The sequence below is a fragment of the Meleagris gallopavo genome, chromosome 2, assembly GCF_905368555.1.
Source record: "Meleagris gallopavo chromosome 2, MGAL_WU_HG_1.1, whole genome shotgun sequence".
Classification (NCBI taxonomy): domain Eukaryota; kingdom Metazoa; phylum Chordata; class Aves; order Galliformes; family Phasianidae; genus Meleagris; species Meleagris gallopavo.
In genome coordinates this window covers 34,370,917-34,388,549 of record NC_139405.1, presented here as the reverse complement: position 1 = coordinate 34,388,549, position 17,633 = coordinate 34,370,917, and the positions used below count along the sequence as shown (strand labels likewise).

The 17,633-nt window shown below is 36.0% G+C and overlaps 1 protein-coding gene across 7 annotated transcripts in view; it reads right to left on the bottom strand.

Annotated features, from left to right (window-relative positions):
- AKT3 (AKT serine/threonine kinase 3) overlaps window positions 1–17,633 on the bottom strand; it is a 143,409-nt gene that overhangs the window by 40,485 nt on the left and 85,291 nt on the right. For all 7 annotated transcript variants that reach the window (XM_085219640.1, XM_085219633.1, XM_085219635.1 and 4 more), the window contains 4 exons: window positions 13,255–13,366; window positions 9,467–9,611; window positions 3,659–3,790; window positions 410–475 (listed from right to left, as the gene is read on the bottom strand). In XM_085219640.1, coding sequence (XP_085075766.1) covers window positions 410–475; window positions 3,659–3,790; window positions 9,467–9,611; window positions 13,255–13,366 — 455 coding nt within the window. The remainder of the gene's footprint in view (window positions 1–409; window positions 476–3,658; window positions 3,791–9,466; window positions 9,612–13,254; window positions 13,367–17,633) is intronic.

The window sequence follows — 17,633 nt, the reverse complement described above, 5'->3', positions numbered from 1 at the left end:
ACAGACATTGAAATAGCAGTGGTTAAATTTTGTTGCTCCATGGGTTGCTTCTGCTGAACTAATTGTTATTTCATCATTTTATTGAAATCTCTATAGATGAAGTTTTCTTTATAAAAATAACTTCTGGGACAAATATGTAAAATCACTTAATAAAAAAAAGTGTTCATATATAAAAATTTCTGAACAGTTACATTCTACATCTAAATGTGTTTTCAGTACATTTAAGTATTATAAATTTATTAGAAACTTTATTTCTGAATAGTTAAATAAGTACAAAACCATTATACATCTTCATGAGAAAGACTTCAAAGTTTGTCTGTAAGTTATGCCCATACTGGAATATCCAACATGTAGAAAATACCTACTTAAGCTCTCAACGGCACGTAACATTTATATCCCTAACACTTACTGTTAAAAAAGGATGTCTGGTGTTTTTCAGTACTCTGCTTTCTGTAAGTGTATGAGCCACTTCATCCTAAGAAGCAAAAAACACAAGAAGTAGGTTTTAATTAAGATACAAAATTGCTGTTAGTTAACTACAAGAAAAAAGTTAATACTTCTAGAAACACAAATCTACACTGTAGATATGAAAAATGAATGAAACTGCTCACACACACAAAAAAAAAAAACCAAAACATTAAAAGTATTAATTTCTTTTTAGAAAAAAAAGTAAAGTAAAATAAGAAGTTCAGCAACATACAATCTAACATATTTGATTTGAGTTTTCTTCAAATATTGCTTTAAAATGAAGTCTTAAAGTTTACAACCACAGCAGGACAGGAAAAAAACAATAATCTTGGATTTGGTCTTTTAGAAATATAGCCATCAGACCTGCAAAGTCATCAGAAATGTAAAGCTCTAATGTGCATCATCTGAATGACAAATACTGGGTTAATTAAATCAGTTTGCAGGAAACGTACACAGCTAGTAGCTGACAGGCAATCATAGAACATAGTCTAATTTTACAGCATTTTTTTCTTTTTTAACATTGTCTTGGTGTTTGTTTTGTTTTTCTTTAAAACCACTCAGCCAAAATGGAAGAACGTCCATGCAAAATCCTTCCTCAACCCCGGTGCGATCCCACAGAAATCACATAAGAAGCACTTCTCTGGCCAAGCCTGCCCTGCCTCCTCGAAGCAAGTCAAAGGATGGCCAGGGAATGCCCTTCCCCATTTCCAGCCAGCTTTAGAAAAATTCAGAGCAAGACAGCTGCACTCTCCTGTTCCTCAGCCTAAATCACAGGGGTTGCCATAAACCCTATACCAAATGGAAAGAAACTCAGCCCCAGTGCATACTAGTGCCTGGGAAAGCTCATCTGCCCTCTACCTGCCAGCTGTCTCTCCCTCCAGAGCCCTCTCTTTTGCCTTTCCAGGCAAGGAAGGAGCCTGGATGAAGGGCTCAAGGCCGCAGGGACAGGCTATGGCCAGTGTTGCCCTCACATTGCCAAGGGCCTGACCTAAGAAGCTAAGAAGCACCCTGCTAGTTTTTGCCATTGACTGTGGCACTAAGCATCAGCTGAGTATTATACTGAACTCAAGACAAACCTGGTGACTAAAACACCAACCATAACACCACATAAGTAAATTTATTTAGATGGAATATGCTTTAATATTGCCACAAATAATACTAATGTAAGATTACTGTCCTGGACATGCTTATCATGCTCTGCTCTGAAGATAAGGTATCATTAAACTAATTTACTAATTAAACTATTATTAAAGTAAACACAGATGTCAGGAGATTTAGATTATGTTTTAAAAACTGTCAAAATAGGAAGTTAAAAAATAACAACAGAGTTCTCAGTAATAAATTCTGATGCCATCCAGTTAAGTAGTAGCGCATTATTCAGTATAGACACTACAGCCACATACTGGGAGGAAAACAAAAAATGCTTCAAAGAGAAAAGCTATTCTGAAGAATCATTCATATAGCAAAATCAAATAAATCACTGTATCTTGGATCCAACGGACAGTCTGTAATAAGCAGTGATGTTGCAACAACAAATCCAAGAGGCTCACCACCCATTTTTCTAATCTTCAATTTAGTCTGCAATACTTCTTCAATTGGTGATGTGGATAAAAAGCCTATTCTCAGATTCAGACTCCAATTGAAAAAGTAGGGAGAGCAGTGCACCGTTCATACATTTAGTGAATTTTATAATATGTTAACGACCTGGAGATAGAGTAAAGGGCTTATCGACAAATGAACTTTTAATATATACATATATAACATTGTAGTATATCCCTATAGAGACTTTTTACGCTACAATGAATAAGTTATTTTAATCATTATTTATTTAATTATACCTTTTGGTATAATTTTCAATATTGTGAAAGCAGAATTCAAGAATTACACATTCCTGCTAATTTTACTATTAAGCATTAATTTGATTTGTATTTTTTAAGTTTCCAAGTGCACACAAAATTGATTTGCTATTCATGTGAAAGAAGATACACTGAGATGATATTGACTGTTTTCCATAACTCTCATTCTTCATCAATTGTGATCTGAGTAAAAACCTACCTAAACTGCTATTGCCTTCATGAGAAGAAAAAAGAAAAAAAAAGGAATCCACACTTCTCTGGTGAATCATGAGGTTTATATCAAGAAATAATCTGAAGAATAAGCAAAATAGAAGCTGTTTTTTTTGAAGCTCAAAGAAATGTAATCGCCTTTGAGGTTTCAATTCCTTTTTCAAATTTAATCAAGACTGATCAACACATTCAAAAGCTATTAGAATGAGAGTGACAGGCAGACAAATGAGCAGTGAGATAGCTTGCAGAACTCTGTAGCCCTTCTTTTCACTCACAAGTAGAAAAATTGGAAAAACATTTGAATGAATGAATATTTGAAAATATATATAATCCATAGCTGTTGTCATCCACAGTCAGCTTCCTGGAACACCAGTAATATTAGCCTCAAGCATTCAAGAAATTTCAGTCAGGCTCACATCCCTCAAAAACCTCCTTACTTAGTAATCAGAATTATTTTTAATTGTATAATGATGACAACAGCAAGTACTGTTCTTGTTCTCAAAATTGTCTTGAGCAAGTAGGGTTCAAAACTTTAGCATTACAAGAAACAAAGTTCAGATCTTCAAGTTAAAACTGGATAGAATTACCACCAACCACAAGGGCCAATAATGTTACATAAATCCAATGTGACTGACAATTTCAATTTAAATAATTTCTACAGACTTCAGCCACAGATTTCTTTTTTGTATCTCAAAAATGGAACAATAACATTGGCTAATCTTATCTAACAAACCAGGAACAGCATATTAAATTAAAATAATTAATTAAATTAATTAATTAATTGTATTTATTTGACTAAACTTGCAATTCACTATAAAAATATTTAGGTATGTAATATACCCTACAATGCACTTTTTCTGTTTATAAGCTTAGATGGCACAACTTTCCTGCACAGTGAATTTTCTAAGTGCTTTAGGATGCTCTAGGTTACTGAACAGTGGAAAAAGGAGTAAAAAGATCTGTACGTGTTAATTTTGTTAGCTCTTGTTTTCTGAAGATACACATATATTCTATTAAAATCAGTCACCATAAAAAAAAAACAAAAAAATCAAATATAGCTTACTATAAGATGCTGATCATTCCATTAAAAATAAAAATAGAATTAAAAATAAAATCTTCCTTACCTTTGCAATAATGACTTCTTTTTTCAAAATCTTCATAGCATAGTATTTCCCACTAGCCTTCTCTCGGACCAGGATAACTTTGCCAAACGTGCCTTTGCCCAGTAATTTTAAATAATCAAAGTCATTCATTGTCTACAAGGAGCAAAGAACAAGCAAGGATTAGCAAGACATAAGCTACGCAGTTCCAAAATATATTCAAAAATGCTTCTGCAAACAACCAAACAGTATTACCAATATAAAAAGATCAATTTGCAAAACCTGAGCCACACACACAAATCAGGATAAAGTTGAAGTTTATGATCATAGACTTAAACACTACCTTAACTGATCAAATTTTCCAAAAACTACTGCAATGTGCTACAACTAGAGATGCACAAAACCAGGGAAATTACAAGTAAGTGAAAAAACAAATTAATAATAAGCCTATATATGTATTGATACACAATTAATACAATAAGCTTGTGTTGGTTTTAAAATAAATAATTGTGAAACGTTTTCCTGTCAAAATGAAACTGCTGATAATAATGAACTCTAGGAGTCTGCATCATGAACATATTTTAGAACCATAAGAGAATCATTGCTCAAGCTCAGGCAAAATATGTAGTTCAGCTACAATTGTACCTATCTTTTTAATATTTAGCCAAAGACTAAAATAATTACTTCTCTATAAGTATTTTTTAATTCCAGACACTGATTCAAGTATTCATTAGAAATATTTACTGTGATACTACTATCCTTTCAACATATTAGCCTTTTGTTTATCAGGATTTTAAATTTATCTTCCATTTAATATTTCCGTAGTCACATTCCTGCAAACTCAAACTTCAAATAATTTTTAGTATTCTTCTTTGATTAGGAAGGAGGAGAAAAACTATAAGAGTAAAAAAATACACTGATTTATTACCAGAACCTATTTAAATTTAGAGCCTGTTCATAAAACTGTTTTTCTTAGCTCTGCAAATAACCACAGGACATATAAACACAGGACCTTTTCATAAGGTTGTAAAACACTCATTAAGTGATGGAGAGTGGGTGGAATTAGAGGTTTTTTCTGCAAGGGCACAATGCTGTCTATACCAGAAAGCACTACCATCAATCTGTAAAGCTACTCCAATGACAGAAATATCAAGTAATAGTAGTAGCTTTTTAATAAATTTTGAGGATATGCAATCAATCTGAGGGTAGACATCTCCAAAATGGAAGGAACATTATTATTTATACTCTTAAATGAAATATTCAATCTAATAAAAGTAGTCATTGTGTCAGTTAAAATAGGAAATACAGGAAAGTCTCAGAAAAAAAAAAAAACAGTGATAAGGAAATTACACGTATTTTAAAATAAACAGATCAGACAGAACAAAGTTTGAATAACAAATTCATATTCTTCAGGAAAGACTTTCAAGATGACTTTCATTCTGTATATTATATATCACCTGCTACATTGACAGTTTTTTAAATATTATTTATTATTATTATCTAATTCCTCTTAGCGACCTCAAAACACAAGGGGAGCATTAGGAGAAGAAAGAAAGAAAGAATGAAAATGTACATGGATTGTCACTACAAGCTAAAATTTTAGTTTTGTTTGAATTCTTTCAATTAAATGTGTATTTCCACACATATTCATAGCTAGGGATTCCAATAGCAAAATACAAAACAAGTAACAGTAACTAATATGGGAAAGTCACAATTTACAGAAAAACAGATCTGTTGCACATGTACATGCATGCGTACTCATAAACATGCATACAAAACTTTCTCTTATCTTAACTAAGTCCCTCTGTTGTCCCATTGTTGACTGGTCAAAAACAGCACAGTTTTTTGCTTATATCAAGTCAAAAGAAACACATTCAAGGTCATGTGTTCTAGCTGGGGAATTTCTGAAACTTACTCCATTAAAGAACATTCTCAAAATATTCTTCTTCTTACCATTAATGCGTATAATATATACGTAAAGCTGTGATCCAAACACTATGTGGCAACTGCTATTCCATCAACTAAAGGGAAGATTTCTCAAATATCACAGTCAGTATTTTGGAAATTCGGGATATCTACTTTGATAGTTCTGTGATAGCCATCAAGCAAAAAGAAACCACCTTTAAGTTAAAGCATTGAAAACTGTCAAAATTCACATGGTAAGTTCCCAGGCCAGATGTGGCTCTGGGCAGCCTGGTCTGGTGGTTGGCAACCCTGCCTGTGGCAGGGAGGTTGAAACTAGATGATCACTGTGGTCCTTTTCAACCCAAGCCATTCTATGAAATTCAGAATGCATTTAAAACACAGTTCAGGCAGAAGATGAGTAATTCAGAGCACAGGTCACCCTAACTTCATAGTGCATTTCCCCACACAGAAAGGCCAACAGCTTTTACGACAAAGAATACCTAATGAACATAAAAGTTCATCGCTTCTAACTGTCAAAAAATTGTTGGACCATAAGCTGCAAGGAAGGGGTGACTTTTTCCTTGAGAGGCTAAATTTAGAGAGAGACCATCCGAGTTTGAACAAAGACAGTTCATAATAGCAGCCCTTTGCCTGCACACAGAGGGAGGATATTGGCTCAACTGACCACAGACATGGGCTTGATGCTAAGGGCAGCAAGCCAATCAAATCGAAACTCATTTGCCTAGAATTTGTTACATCATCCATCAAAGCTGCAACCTTGCTAAAAACAGATTTTTAAAAATGCAGATTTATAAAAGGAAGATAATAGTTCTGAGAGATTTTGAGTCGTGGCTTAACAGCAGGTTATGGTAGCAGTGATAGTTCTAAGAATAAAGTATCCCGATGCTGTCATTCTTTAGAAACTTAGCAGAAGGCTTAGAGATGATATTCAGTGCAGGGTAACTCAAAAAGTCTGCCAAAGAACACAAGACCTTGAGAGATAAAAACACAGATGCCACAGCTAAGAGTGTACTGAAAACTGGTGAAAAAATTGAAATACTTTCTAAACCTGAGAATGTTGGTAAGCAAATTTGGAGGCTTCCTTAAGATTGATTTCTGTTTTCTTCATAATTTTCCCACTTTTTTTTCATTCCTATTGAACCCTGAGAAGTGAATTTTTTTACTCATTATGTTGTACTTTGGCTTCTCTGAAAAAATCCATTCTTTATTCATGCTGAACCCTGAAAAACAAATTCGCAAACAAATAACAGAAAACTGTCCAAAGAACTACATGATACTCAGCTTTCTGTAAAGCCTATTTACTTCTGCTATGTATGTTCTTTTCAAAACAATACACTTTACTGTGGTTATTGAAATTCCTACCGATCAAAAACTACTTTTAAAATATTCCTGATATACACAAGGAGTATATGACTGGGAATTTTCATCTGACTTCATCAGGAAGAAATTCTACTTAACAGAAATAGTCTAGCAAGGAATAAAAGCAGTTTGCTAATTGTTTTTTGTACTTGAAATGTTAGTGATGCTATTATTGTAGAACTTAAGTGGCACACTGACACCATCAGAAGAACTGCAAAATAAAAAGGTGTATTCTGTTCTTCCAGATAATATGGATAGAAATGTTGCTGCAGAGATGTTGCTGCCAGGCTGTTCAAAGCAAGTTCAATTACTTAAAGACTGTTTTCTTTGTAAACCTTTTGCTACTTTTTTTTTTTTTTTTTTTTTTTTTAAGAGAAGAAACAGGCCCACTTCTGTCTTGCTTCTTAATCTGATTATGCTCCTCTACTCATATGAATACCATCTGGTGTGTGCACAAGCAAAATTCACCGTGTGCAGATACAAGATCAGGTGACTAAACAAGCTTTTTGGACACAATATGCAAAAAAAATTCTTGAAATTGAATGAAACTTAATATAAAAAAGCCAACACATTAAGTAGATATAACTGAAGTGGTTCTGATTCTGTTAACAAATACAAATGCTTAAGCAGAAGCTTTTCAGAAACAGTTCTACAAAAAACTATTTCCTCTAATTTCAATTAATACAAAGGGAGCGACAAGGGAGTCCCCTTTATTATGGTCACTCAGGACACGTTATTAAAAAAACTTCTGAGCACATTTTGCTAAGTCTTCCAAAAGTTTTAAATCTGAAGTGGGATTTTGAGTTTTGGCAGAAAAAAACTTCCTTGATGCTATCAGTGTGCTTTTCAGTGGCTACACACATTCTGAGCTATCATTAGGTGTTGAATATCACCATTGATTTGCACATTTGATTTGTAGTTTGCTCTTGGCTTGCTGAGAAATACATTATATATTCTATAGCACAGCACATGCACTGTCCTGGAATTTTACTTGGGTTCTTACAGCGTAAGTAGCAAGAAAGAAACAGAACTGATCTTCCACCTACTCTTATTCCCACAACCCTTTTGTTATATGGGAAAAATATTGTGAACAAGGAGAGCATACATTCCAGATAAACAACTTATATTAGACTACATTTATTTTGACACCTTGGAAACTCTTGCTGTTATGCAGTGCTTTTGTACTCTAGTAGGAGGATACACAAGCTTGGCATAGTGGTCAGATCTTTAAAAGAGCAAACCCAAATCCCTTCCACATAATCACACTGCCTCTCACAAAGACTGACACATCTTGAACACAGCCTCCGTCTTGCTGTCACTTATTATATTTTACCCTGGAGCACAATCACTAAATCTCTATGCTGCAAGGCTAAAAGTTCAGTGTCAAGCTCTCCAACCTGACAGTTCATGATGAGAGTATTGTCATGCCTGTATATGATTCGTTTTTCTTTCTTAAGTAGTGAAAAAAAGCATAGAAAATTATGTACAATGAAACTACATGAAATAACTATGCTTGCATTGCAAACTCATGTTCTCAAAACTTAGGAAATGACATAATTAAGATTTCTTGTAACACCCTGTTCCTAAGGACCCAGCTGTCAGCCACTGATCTTTCTATAATTCTTGCCTCAGAATTCTTGCAATGTTCAATATTCCTTTTCACTGTCCATCATTAAGAGACATTCTGTAACACTAGCTGTAAGATTATTTTGCTGTCTGCAGACTTCCACTTAATTTTCCACAGACTTCATTTTGTAGCTAGAAAGAATGAAGCCAATCCTATAGAATCCAGTTATTATTTCTCATGTGATTTCAATGCATTTTTTGAGTCATGTCAATCCTGTCTAACAACTGAGAAACATCCACTCAAGTTCCTCATTATTCTTCAAGAGTAGTTTGTACATCCAGAAACACAGGACAAAATGGAAACCAAAAATAATAAGCAAATTTTACATGACACAATATTTGAAACATAATGTGTTTTATCCTGCTGATTCTGGAGATATAACTACAAGCGTGCTATAGACAGCAGTGTACATATTCCTACTTACTGCAGAAGCTGTGAAGGATTCCAAAGAAATAAGATACTGTTTTCACTGAAAATTAAAGCAAAGTTCTTTTCCCATACAGCAAAAAAAAAGGTCAATAAAAGCTAAATTCTGCTATCCTTTCTCATGCAAATCATATTGTATTGGGCATTACTTGCATGAGAAAATGGGCAAATACTTTTCTAAAGAAAATATTTTATTCCCATACATCTGGAAGAGTAAACAAACATAAAGAGAAAAACAAAAATAATATTCAAAAAACAAGCAGCTTGTTAACGTGTGCCTGAATGGTTGAACTCTGCCTTTGAAAGGTGGTGTACCAGACAGCATAACAAATAAATAAAATTAGAGCAGTACAGCTTTATTGAAGTAAGTATGTACTTCTATGCTTGTAGTACACTGAAATTTATGTAGATATTATTGCTTCTGTATCCTACTAGATTATTTTGCAGAAGTTACTTACATATTAATCTTATTAGTTATTTTTGAATGTCATTACCTTTCTTTTATGATGAGTTGTTGAAGCATCCATCTCCTCTTCACCTATATTGTCTATTTGTGAAGTTGGACTACAGTTCATCCTTTCCTCTTCCTGTCTCTGAAGTCTGTCTGCTACAGCCTGGATAGCTTCTGTCCATTCTTCCCTATCATGAATAAGTCAACAATCCTATTAGAAATTATACTATAAAATTCATCCAAATAATTTGTTTATATTGTTTTTCACATGCTACATTGCTTCAACATGCAGTTCTCATGTCACACAGCCAAAGTCTCATACAATTTAATATTTTCAATTTCCTTCTATATTCTGCATGATGGATGAGATGCTAAGGTTGATCAGTATCAAAAAGAATCACTGCTTAGTTTATTTCAAAAATTAATGGTCTCTGATTTTATAAATACTTAAATACTAAAAACTTGAAAATTCTTGTCAGAGGTATAACACTACTCAGAGCTTAGTATGTCATGTCCTACCTGACACACAGTATATGGTAACAATCTAGTCAAGAGAATGTTCCCTCTCACCATAAGAAAATAATTAAGATTTATTAATCTACAGTATGTGTTCAACTCTTTGTCTATTCCCTCTTAAAGCTGAACTGTTTAGCTAATTTCAAATTCCCCTGAGAATCAGAGGTTCTCAAAAATAATTAAATTCCAAAAAGCATCATGAAAATAGAATTTAAATGGTAGAATTTAAAATGGTGTAAGTGAATATACTAATAAAAGAAGAAGCAATGCAAAAATAAAATCATTAGTTATTTATTGGTATAAACAGTACGACCATGGGGCAGTTTACACTGCACTTGACATAATAATGCCAGTGAAGGGGTCCACCTGGATCAGAGGGGGAAGAGAATTCTGGCCCAGAAGGTGTTTGGGCTCACTGACAGAGCATTAAACTAGGGTTGAAGGGGGTGAGAGCGAGCCTGCCCATATCCTGGTGTGAGACAGTAGAGCTAAGTTAGAGAGACAAGGTGCTAGTGAGGAATACAGGCTTTTTCGAAGGGATAGGTGAAGGAGAAGTGGTATAGTTGCCCTCTACGTTAAGGAGCTGACAGACTGCAAAGAACTTTCCCAGAGAAACACTCAAGAACAGGTTGAGAGCTTGTGGCTTAAGAATAAGGATAGGTGGTGGCTGGTGTCTACTACAGGCCACCTGATCAAGGCGAGCCTATTGATGAGAACTTCTTGCATCAGCTACAAGAGGAATCGTGATTGCAGGCTCTCATCCTGGTGGAGGATTTCAACCACCCATGCATCAGCTGGGACATGGTGAGCTGCAAGCAATCGAGAAGACTCCTGAAGTCCATCAATGGTGACTTTCTGCTTCAGGTACTGGACACACCCACAAGGTGCTGACCTGGCGACTGTAAAAGAGGTTAAGATCAGAGGCAGCCTAGGCTGCAGTGACCACGTCCTAGCCAAGTTCATGATCTCAATGAACATGGGCCTGGCAAACAGTGGAGTCAGGATCCTGAACTTCAGGCTGTTTAAGGAATTGTTGGATGAGGTTCCTTGGGAAACTGTCCATAAGGGAAAAGGAACAGAACAGAACTGGCTGCACCCTCTGAAATGCCTTTCTGAGAGCGCAAAAGGGCTTCAACTCCCAGAAGAAGAAATCAGACAGACTAGGTAGAAAACCAGCACAGCAGAGCAAGGACCTGCTGGTCATGCTGGGGGAAAAAAAGGAAGCAGTGAAGTCGGGATAGATGGCCTGGGAAAAATACAGGGATACTGTCCAGATGTGCAGGGATGGGTTCAGGAATGCCAAGGTGCAGAAAGAATTAAACTTGGCAAGGAATGTGAACAACAAAAAGAGTTTCTTTAGTTACTTTGGGTAGAAGGAACAGACAGAGAGTGTACCCCTTCTGATAAATGGAAAGGGAGAGCTGGCTCCTCAGACATGGAGAAGGCTAAGGTACTTAATAAGTTCCTTGCCTAAGCCTTAACAGGTATTCTCATGCTTCTCTTGTCCCTGAACTACTAAGCGGGAGTCAGGGGAGCAAAATTCCTCCCACTGTAAGAGTAGAGCAAGTTCAAGATCATCTCATGAAGCTGACTCTGTGCAAGCCTACGGTGCCTGATGACATGCATCCCAAGATTCTGAAGGAACTGTATGATCTGGTTGTCAAGCCACTTTTCATCCTACTTAAAAAAATCGTGGCTGTCAGGCAAAACCCCCGTGACTGGATAAAGGAAAACATTGCTCCCATATTAAATAAAGGGAGAAAGGAAGACCTGGAGAACTACAGGCCACTGAGCCTCACATCTCTACTTGAGAAGATCATAGAGCAGATCATCCGAGGAAATACGTTAAGGCATATGCAAGATGTGGAGGTGATCTAAGATGGCCAACATGGCTTCACCAAGGGCAAACCGTGCCTCACTATTCTAGTGGCCTTCTATGATGAGGCCAGGCTCTTCTTGGCGGCATGCAGCTATAGGACAAGAAGAATGACCTAAAACTTGAACACAGGAAGTTCCATACAAAAATGCAAAAGAATTGCTTTACAGTCAGGGTGTAGGAACACTCGAACAGGTTGCCCAGTGAGGTCGTAGAGTCTCCTTCTCTGGAATTATTCAGGACCTATCTGGATGCCTATATGCTCAACCTATTGTAGGTAACCTGCTTTAGCAAAGGAGTTGAACTCGATCTCTTAAGGCCCCTTCCAACCCCAGCAATTCTGTGATTCTGTGAAGAACTCACTGAGGGCAGCCCTCCAAAGAAGGACTTGTGGGTTCTAATGGACACAAAAAAAAAAAAAAAAAAAAAAAAAAAAAAAGCTGAAAAGCTGAACACAAGCCAGCAGTGTGTGCTTGCAACCCAGAAGCCCAACAGTATACTGGGCCGCATCAAAAGAGGAGTGTCCAGCAGGGAGAGGGAGGCCCCATCTGGAGTACTGCATCCAAGCCTGCGGCCCCCAAAACATGATCTGATCATAAAAGGACAAGGGACAATGGCTTTAAACTAGAAGAGGGAAGATTTAGGCTAGATGTTAGGAAGAAATTTTTTACTTAGAGGGTAGTGAGGTGCTGGAACAGGTTGCTCAGAGAGATTGTGGATGCCTCATTTCTGGAAGCAAAGTCTGGTAGAGTGGGATCGTGAATAGCATGACCTACTAGTTGGCATCCCTGACCAATGCAGGAGAGTTGGAACTGTGTGATCTTCATGGGCCTCTCCAACCTAAGCTAATCTGTGATTCTATGAATAAAGCTAAATCATAGTATTGACCTCAAGAGGACAGGTGCATTCAGTGGGAAGACACAGTACATCTAATCAGAAAAACAGAATGGAATATTTTAGTGAGATACACCATCACATATCTCCCATACATTTCCGTGCTTTAAAAAAGTTAACTCTTGAGAGTGTGTTTATGTTCACTGAAAGAAGAAAAGCTAATAAAAACACCATAAAACAAATTATAACATATTGCTTTCTGTGACAAAAAGAACACATTAAGAAGAGTAAAAGGAAAATCTAAGACAGTAAAGCTGCAAAACACCCCAAAGCAGGCTTCTATTCAAAATTTAACACTCTGGAGACATGTCATGACATAGTTTTGGCTTATTTGAACATACTCATCCCACTTGCAGGTAGTTCGCAGACTAGATATGAGCTCGGATTATATTTTACAGAAACTGACTTATAAATTGTTCAAGTAACTGTTCAGAAGTGCTTGAAATGTCAGAATTCCGCATACTGACTACTGAGCAATCCCAGCTGAGACTGTTGAAAATTGTGCATAACCAACACTGAAAGAGAAACAAAAATAAAATTCTCACCGTTCCTCTGGAGTGTCTACGTGGAACGTCCTCTCTATGACAGTGGTCCATTGAAGACATCTGATAATAAATGTGTTTGGCTTTGGTCGCTCTGTTTTCATTAGCTGACATTCTAGAGAAATACATTATATTTCACCCTTTATAGTTTTCCAGGTAATGTGTGAAAAGCAAATTACTTAGATAAGATACATATAGCTTATGTATACCTAGTCAGCACATAAAGGAAAATACAGAACACCAATATAACCATGGGCTTGAACATAAGGTAGAAGAAATAAATCAGAGATATTGATGGAACTTGTACTGTTCCCCATACAAAATGTCATCTCCATTTGCAAATTAGGTCTATTACGAGGGTGAGAGTATTATATCCCAGATTGCTCCAGTAGGGCAAGGTAACAGCAGTAGCCAAAGGCACAGTTTTCCATCTGTACCTGGCAGGAGCATGATGTTTTTCCTTCAATGGTAATCATGCTGCAATTACCAGGGTACCATCACCTCACGATTAGATTTATTATAAAATATCCTATCTGGGAGAATTCAGACACTGAAATCAGTCTGATTATTAAACACAGAATTACCACGCACATGCCCAATGGAGCTGCCCCAGGAAGTAAGCTTGTTGTTCTAAGCACTCCAAGGCAGGAACAGGACTATCTAGGCTGTTTCTCTCAAATATTTCTCTAAACACTTCCTACAATTCCTCCAAATAGTAATTTCAAATCTCGGCAAGCAAACTAATTTTTCCTAGCATTTTAGGAAATAATTTTAGCATTGTTTCTTGTCCTTCCAACCAATTTATTCTCTTCTTCAAGCAGCTATTTCTTTTAGATATCTGAAGACTAATTTGCCTCTCTTCAGTCTTCCCTGGCCTAAATCAATTAAGCCAGTCAGTGCTCACAAGTTGTGCTTTCATATCCCAGATGTGTCCTGACACAGAACTCTAGACACACAGCAGACAATCTTCTATTCCTCTGTCATAAGAGCACAATACTGTTAATTCGGACAATGGTTTGACAAGACTTGATGTTTGATGTTAGATTTTACAACATTGCACACTACACTAAAACATTACATTTGTATGATGGAAAACACTGACCTACTCTGACCTACTAAAATTTTTCATTTGTGCAAATGTGTGATTTTATTTATTTATTTATTTACTTATTTTGTGAAGTTAAGGTTACTCTGTCAAAAGAGTGATTTGCTTTCCTGCAGCCACCATAAATCTAACAAAAACATTACAGCCCGCATTCTGGTAATTCAACAAGAACGTGATACAAAGTGATTGATCCAGTAAACAAAATCAATCAATAATGAAAACAGCAAATGATTTCCTGTTCATTTACAATCAACAATAACTTTCTTTTTACAGAGTTGCAACCTACCAGCTAGCACACACCTTTCCCTGGTGAAGTTGATGCTGTTGACTATAACTTACCATAAAACCTTGCCCTTCATTCTTGGAGAAATACATTTTATTTACTCAAGATAATGTCAGTATTTTACAGAAGTCATGTTATATGGCATGTACCACTTTCCAAGGCAGTTTGCTCTTTCACAGAAGTACTTTATCTTGGCTTTCTTTTATTTCCATAAATTCAGAGTCCTGACACCTCAACTATCACCCATAATTTTACAGGAATATGTTTTAAATATTGTCTAAGGAACTGCATCAGATCAAGTGAATTTCTAAATACTCAACATACTTCAGTGCCTGCTAGCCTGTTTCACTTCTCCCTCTTATGCCTGTTGCAAGTGTTAATGGTACAAATGGCATACTCACAGCAGACCTTCTGAAATGCAGATACAAACTGAAAATACAATAAAGCAATTCTCTCTTATATTACTAACATATAACAAGCTTAATGCCTTTGCTCGAGGTATTAACATGCATACCTGAAGATCTAAAGAACACTATTTGAGAAGTGGCCTCTGACTGTTATCAAGCATTATCAGACTCATTGGTGCCGCATCCTCAATACAGACAGGGAAGTTCTGACATTAGACAGTTCTTTGTGATTTAAGAACTGTAGCACAAGCTGACATGCTTTGTTTTTTTAAAAAGGAAAATATTACAGTCAGATGGACATGAGAAGAGGGAACTTCACACCAAAGGTGGAAGAGAAACAAGGACAGAAGCAGATGAAGGGAACATAGGGACCATGATGAAGTGAAGCTACTTAGGATATATAGTAGGGTCACAGCTGGGTGCAAGTACTGTGAGATCAAAGGAACTCCTCTCCTCAGGCATATAGTTGAAGCCCAAGTTACAAGGACAGTGATGGGGGCTCTAGGAATAATATCTGTTTTCTTAAAATTCTCAACTGCAGCTTTAAGAAATGCTCAGGACTACCTTTATAACAGAAGAGACTGCATGCATGTCTGTTTTAGGATTACCTGATCCTACACCTGACTAAACCATTTTCTCATCTTTAATCCTATCACACTTCAATCATGTAGGTTGAAACTTCCTTTGCTCGATGTTTGCCTAAAGCTGCACACTGCTGGAAAATACTCCATTTTGGAGACAAGACTTAAAACTTGGCAAACCAAGACCTTTGATATCCTTCCAGTATTCCTACGAAAATGTAACAATTGTCCATTCTACCTGTCCTTTTCTCTGCAAGAGAGGAAAGAGCGCAGGGGAGAGCGGTAAAAAAAAAAAAAAAATTGCAGTAACATTTACTAAACCATAAAATTCTTAAAAATCTGTGCACTAATTCAGAGGCTACAGCTATCTCTTACCTATATATCTGCTGAATGGAAAGCTCTTTCTCCTATGTTTGTATTGGCTCTTGCTACCCTCAGACAGTACAAAAAGGAAGCTACCCAGTTAAGGTAAAATCCAATGCATACAGCAAAAATAATTTAAAGAAGAGACATCAGAACAAAAGACCAGGGAATAAAGGCAAGAGAGTGTAAATGGCAAAGGAGAATGACTGCAACTTGTGTGGAAAACAAACACTAGGGGGACAGAAGAAGGCTCATTAAGATCAGCAGCAAGAAATAGCAGCTAGAATGGAGAGCCTGCAAGACAGAACTAGAGAACTTGTTAGTCAAAGGCCAGTTTGCATAATTAACATATTCTCTATATATTTTTTGTATGTTTTTATGTTCATCAATGTAAGTCTGTACCAAGCTATACACATATTACTGGTACTACATATTAATTTTTCTTCAGAGCTTTCTCAAAGTGATGGTGTTCGTTATGGTTTCATTAATAAGAACAACTACTTTAGCTGTGGATGCATATACTAAGGTCTGTAAATATCACAGAGTCCTTAACTCTCAGCAATTTTCATTATAGATTATCAACAAGATCAATTAAATATAATAAAAAATGCTGTGGCAAATGAAAAAGGAAATGAAAACATTAAAAAAAAAGCCATTTGAATATGTTAGAAGGATGCTACTGAAAAATAATATCAAGCAAGGCTTACAGAGCTTTTTGAAATATTCTATTAAAAGTGGCTAAATATATAATTTCCTTTAAGAAGGAAAAGTGAATACATAAATGTCCTCAATTATTGAAACAAAAAGAGTTTTGGAAAGAAGTGGAGAACTAGTGTATTTCTAAAAGTGGTGTGTGCTACTCAGCCTGCTGAAGTACATAAAAGTAACTGAAGTCTGCTGATATTTAGTCACTCACATGTTTCACAGGCTGCTGTATACAAATGTATGGGATAAACAACATTCCTACCACGACTGCAACATGAATAAAAATTTGTTTGTGCATGTCTTTCACCTAAGGGTATGAAAATAAATAAATATATTAAGATGAATAAGTACTCTAATACATACTTACTGCTAATTACCAAAACATTTTTCTACTAATTACTGGAAAAAAATGTAGTAGTTTTAAACAGAATAGTTTGGAAACTACAAAAGCATACAAGAATGAGTGAAACTGGCTACTGAAAGCTGGCTCACAAAGCTTGAGTGATAGTTGGGTCATTACCAAAAGGAGAGAACACTCTACCATAATGTCTTCAAGTTTGCTACTATACATAAACATATGTAATTAAAGGGCTGAATCTCAACTCCAAACAGTTGGAAGTCTAAATTATCATTCAAAAAGATGAGTAAGCCAGTAAACAGACAGACTCAACTTTGTGTTCTTGTATGCTAGCCATCTACAACTTGGAATTACACATTTTAATCCTAAAGCTTTCTGTTTTGCTTGGGATTAAACATCAGTCATGAAAAATTTCCCCCTTTAATATTAGAGGGGATACAAAGCCTTGAGGCAGAACATTTGTTCAAAACAGCACAATACAAAATCAGTTACAGAAATCAAGAACTCAGTTCCAACAAGTTTGTAGTACTTGGTTGGCCATTTTTGGATCTGTATAAGAAACAGAAAAATGAAATAGAAC